Below are 4,969 nucleotides of genomic sequence, written 5' to 3'. Positions count from 1 at the left end.
GTGCCACTCACCAGGTGTCCGTCAGAGCCTGTGCCAGGCCCAAAGGACACCCCAAGAAAAGACCTGGCCCGTCTTCAGAGGGCTGAGCTGGATGGGCTCCCAGCAGGGGCTGCAAAGCCTGCTCCTCAGGGCGCAGACCCTAACCCTGGGCCACAGGCCCCCCGACCCTGGGGGCTGCTCTGCCTGCAGCCTTGGAGGATGGTGGTACCAGAAAGGCCCCTCCCTGGAGAAGCTGGGGCGCTGGCTGGGCCTCCAGAAGCCTGTGCTGCAGCCCGTCCTCTGCTGCCCCAACAATGGGAGTGGGTCTACCACCTGCTGCTGCCCAAGGGGCCTGCCCAGCCCACCACCCGGATGAGTGCTGCTGTCAGGGTGTTCCGGCTCATCCCTGGCTGCGTTGCACCTAGGCAGGGCCCTTGGGAAGGTGGGCATGAGGTTCGGAGGCCAGAATCCTGGGGTGCTGGGGAAGTTCTGGGGGGTTGCTCTGCCCTCATCATGTTCCTGCACTGGCAGGGATCATGGGCGGCCACAGGAACCGCTGTCATCACTTCCCCAACTCAGCCAGGCAGAGGGGCCACTGGTGCTACCCTCCCCTGAGCCCCAGCAGGCCCCTGAGAGTGAGCCTGGCAAGACGTCCTCATCCTCGAGCCCTGGGACGTTTGCGTGTGGGCAGCTGTGGCCCCACCGAGCAGGGGTGTGGTGAGCTGGTTGCCTGGGGCCCAGGGCGGCACCTGAGTCTGAGGAGTCTCAGTTCTGGGACAGGGGACTCACAGAGCCCGTGGCGGTGACACTGACAGCAGCCTGATGACCGAGGCCTCCCAGTGAGCCCCTGAGTGGTGCCGTGGGCAGAGCAGGGCTTGAGGAGCCAGCTGGGGGTCTGCAGGAGTCAAGGAGGGGCTGAGAGCCTGGGGGCCAGAGCCCTCCTGCTCCGGCTGGGGTCACAGAGGCTAGGGTTACCCGCAGGAACAGGGGTGCCTGGCTCATAGGCTGGGTGGCCTCTTGTGCAGGAGGGGAGCTGAGGCCAGGGCCACAGGCAGGCCACAGGCCCCGCGCGGGCGTGGGCAGGGGCTCACTAGCCTGGGCTGGGCCCTGGTGTCCTCGTCCTGGCTCTGTCCTCCAGGCCTCTGTGCCTCCCCCACCTCCTCCTGGGGATCCTGTCTGGGCCAGGCTCTGGCCAAACCTCTGCGGTGGGTGCATCCCCCAGCACAGATGGACTCTCCAACCCTGGGGCCAAGCTCTGTGGACGTCAGGCCGGGCAGTCACACACCCAGGTGCCCAGAGCGGCCAGGCCACTGCTGCCATCCACCACCAGTGAGGAGAGGCCAGGACGGTAGCAAGAGCTGGAGGGGCTGAGGAGTGCCAGGGAAGGCCAGAGATGCAGGCTGGGAGGGCTTCCCCATCAGAGAGAAGGGCCTGAGGAGACGGCCACAAAGTGGTGAGGGCCGATGGGATCCTGGGGGCTGGGCCTCTGCCCTGGGGACCCACAGGAGGGAGAAGCTGGAGCCAGGTGGACAGTCAACCTCAGGACAGGACAGGAGCTGCCTTGGTAGCCGCTGCACGAGGACTGGGTCTCAGGCTCCACGCAGACTCCAAAGGTAGGCCATGAAGAGACACCACCTTGAGGTCCGGAAATGGCCACTGGGCACCTCTGGGCAGGCCAGGTCTCCATGGGGGAGGGGTCTTAGCCTCTGCAGGTTCCAGACCACCAAAGCAAAGCTGTCTGGAAGGTGGTCCATGCCACCCCACCTCCTTGGCCTAGGACAGCCTGTGCTTGGGGGTCTCAGTGAAGGTTCCGATCTGGGGGACCCTAGTGGGGGGTTGGGGGGCAAGGTAGCAGCTCAGCCTGCTCAGGGCCTGCCCAGCAGCTCAGCACCAGAACAGTTCCCGCCACATGAAGTCAAAGCCGGGGCCTGCAGCCAGCCCACCTCAGCAGGGCCTCCGCAAGCTCTGCGCCCTCCTGTCCTCTACAGGAGGCTGTGTGGTCTCAATCCCACACCTGGGCTGAGACGGGAGGGACCCCCAGGCGCCTTGGAGCTCCCAGGGGCCAGGACCAGCAGGCCTCCCTGCTGCCAGCGCCCCCCAGCCATGCCCACCCTAGCCACAGAACAGGGCACCGGGGAGCCTCGTCCGAAGGCCACAGCAACAAAACCCACACGGTCCGCACAGTTCCTAGCAGGGTCCGCGTCAGCGCCCGGCTGCCTGGGAACCCTTGAGGGCGATCCATGCCGAGGGCTCCTTTCCCAGGCACTCGAGTCAGGAGTGCCGCTCAACACCCACACGTCCGGCAGACGCAGCGGGAGGGCACTGGAGGGATGTGGGCAGCTCTTCTGGCCTGGAGGGAGCAGTGAGAGACACAGGGGCCCGGGTCTGTGGGGCAGCTGGTGCTCGGTGCCCACGAGGTCTAGAAGCAGTGCAGGGAAGGGCTCCGCTCTGGGCTCCCCATACGGGAAGAGTCGGGAGAGGTGCCTGCTCCAAAATAAAACAGCGCAGGCGGCTCCGGCCTCTTTTAAAAACTCTATTTGGTGCATGCCCACGGCGCTGCGTCCCGTCAGACATACCTGTATAGATCTCTCTATTTATACATATATATAAAAGGTTCTTTAGCAGTTAAATAATTCCAATATGAATGTCTCCCAGGACAAAGCTGCGTCTCGCCTCTCGACCACACGCATCTGTGCGGGCTGGGGCGTATGTGCCGTGTCACAGTAGTACGATATAAATATGTTGATTTGAACGCAGTTTCCCTGTGGTGACAAAAACACATTCCTGACGAGTGACAGCGGAACCATCCGGCGGCCGCGGTGGCTCACTCGGCCGGGACCTCATACTTGAAGATGACGCTGAAGAGCCGGCCGCCCAGCCGCTCGGCCAGCCATGCGTTCTTGATGACGGCCAGCTTGAGGCTCTCACAGCACAGGGCCGCGTGGTAGTTGGTGTGGACAGCACGGCCCATGCCCTCGATGACCACCAGGTCCGCGCCACGCTCCCGCACCAGTGCGGCCAGCCCCTTATCCAGGCGGCTTTGGGGAGGAAGAGAGAGAGACTGGACGAGCGGACCCCAGACCCCACTTCCCATACAGTGCAGCGACCAACGTGAAGGCCAAAACCTCCACCCCTCAATTCCCTGATGTGGGGGCCTCCAAACGCAGCCTCAGCCCGGGGCCTCCTCAGAGCAGCAGCTCCCACAGGGCCAGAGCAGCTGCAGCCTGGAAACTCTGCCTGAGATCTCCCTCAAACTCTAGGGACTGATCCCTTGTCATTTTCACGCCCTCCCTGTTGGTGAGGTGGGACTGGAGCACAGATGAAGCCAGCACTGGAGAATCCCACCAAGCAGAGACGACCAGTGGCCCCAGCACTTAGAACCCACTCATTTAAGGGGTTCCTTTCTCTGCCATCAGCAGGACAGAGAGCACCACATACGATCGACTAAGGACCTCCAGAGCCACAGAAGCAGAGCCTGCTGTCTCTGTGGGATGCGGAGGTGACAGACACCAGGCAGCTGCCCAGGTCGCCCTCAGCCTCAGCTGAGTGGCCATAGGGACATCAGCCCCTCCTGCCCCAAGTCCCCCAACCCAGCCCAGGTGTAGCCACCTCAGACCCTGAATCCGTTAACTCTCCCCAGGCCACTTGGGGGATGGCATCTCTGTCGCCTCCTGAGGTCAGTCCAGATCTGGGGTCAGGAGAGGCCCTAGGGGCAGTCCTGAGGTCGGTGTCCCACATGCGCCTGGGTGCAGGTGCACGGCACAGAGGGCGTGGAGCCCAGGAGAGAGCGAGCAGGTGCAGGGTGCGGGGTTACCTGAGGTCGAGGCATGGGGAGCTGGAGCCCGTCTGCACCAGCAGCAGCCTCTCTTCCCGGAGCGCGGAGCTGCCAGACACAAGGTGGTCAGCGCCCCCAGGAGGGTGGCCCCCGGGAGCTCCCAGTTCAGAGACAATCCTCGTGGCCCACTCTGCCCAGCTGGTGCCCCTCCCCATCAAGGCCCCCCCAGCACCACCCGCCAGCACTCACTGCACGACAGGGTCCATGCCTGCGATGCGCTCTGCCACGATGAGAGACTCGCTGTGGGTCACGTCGTTCAGGGCGGGGCCTGAGTTGCACGCCAGGATGACCTGCAGGAGGAGGGCCCAGGCTCTTTAGGAACCTGTGCTGGCCCAGCATGGTGCCTGTGTGCACCCCAGGCTTCGAGTGGCTGGCCTGGGTGAGGGTGCTGTGCCCAGCGGGCCTGGCCAGCCACCTGCTGCTGAGGAGCAGGGACCTTGTCTGACCTTGCCACTCTGTGGCCCCTGGGAAGGAACCAAGACGAGGGGCAGAGCCGAGTTCACAGCCTGCCCTTGGGACCTGCCTGTCTCTAATCGGCATGAAGTCACAGTCCCAAAGCCTCCTTGCTGGGATCACCCTTTCAGGAGCCTAGCATCAGCCCTGGGCTTCAGCACATGGACCCTCAGCCTGAGCCCGGGGGGCTGGGAGCCTCCACCCCAGCATATGAAGGCTCTGGGCCGCCTCCCACACGCTGCCACCTGCACCTACCTGCTGCGTCCGGAGGAGCCCGACCACCGCCAGAGGCCCAGGGCGGCGCCAACCCCACCAAGAGCAGAGAAGCCCAGGGGAAGGGCCCCACCCACCACCTCGCCACTCACCTCAGTCCCTCTAAGGAGTAGCTCCCTGACAAAGGGGAAGACTCCCAAAATGATGTCTATTCCACTGTTATCTGCGAAAATTAAGGCACATTTATGAGGGGGCCCCTGTAAGACAAAACCAGGACGTTCAGTTGGGAACAGGTGCATCCAAGCGAGTCAGACCCCACCCCTGCCGCCCGCCCCGCTGCCCTGCAGGGGCTGGGACTGGGGGCTTTAGGGCCCCAGAGGCACCAGGGATGGGCTCCCCTGCAGGGGCTGAGACCAGGACTTCAGGGCCCCAGAGGTGCCGGGCCGGGCCGGGCTGCAGGGGCTGAGACCAGGGGCTTCAGGGCCCCAG

General features: G+C 64.3%; 1 protein-coding gene across 2 annotated transcripts in view; it reads right to left on the bottom strand.

The window, feature by feature from the left end:
• Nucleotides 1-2,496: 2,496 nt before the first annotated feature.
• Nucleotides 2,497-4,969, bottom strand: part of PANK4 (pantothenate kinase 4 (inactive)) — a 17,779-nt gene continuing 15,306 nt past the window's right edge. The window contains exons 16-19 of one of the 2 annotated variants that reach the window (XM_023215150.2): nucleotides 4,633-4,737; nucleotides 4,004-4,104; nucleotides 3,794-3,862; nucleotides 2,497-3,017 (exon numbers count right to left, since the gene is read on the bottom strand). In XM_023215150.2, the coding sequence (XP_023070918.2) occupies nucleotides 2,804-3,017; nucleotides 3,794-3,862; nucleotides 4,004-4,104; nucleotides 4,633-4,737 (489 nt within the window). In that variant the 3' untranslated portion in view covers nucleotides 2,497-2,803. The remainder of the gene's footprint in view (nucleotides 3,018-3,793; nucleotides 3,863-4,003; nucleotides 4,105-4,632; nucleotides 4,738-4,969) is intronic. The other variant, XM_023215152.2, reaches the window with a different exon arrangement.

The sequence above is a fragment of the Piliocolobus tephrosceles genome, chromosome 1, assembly GCF_002776525.5.
Source record: "Piliocolobus tephrosceles isolate RC106 chromosome 1, ASM277652v3, whole genome shotgun sequence".
NCBI lineage: Eukaryota > Metazoa > Chordata > Mammalia > Primates > Cercopithecidae > Piliocolobus > Piliocolobus tephrosceles.
The sequence above is the reverse complement of the archived record's forward strand: the minus strand, read 5'-3'. Positions and strand labels throughout refer to the sequence as shown.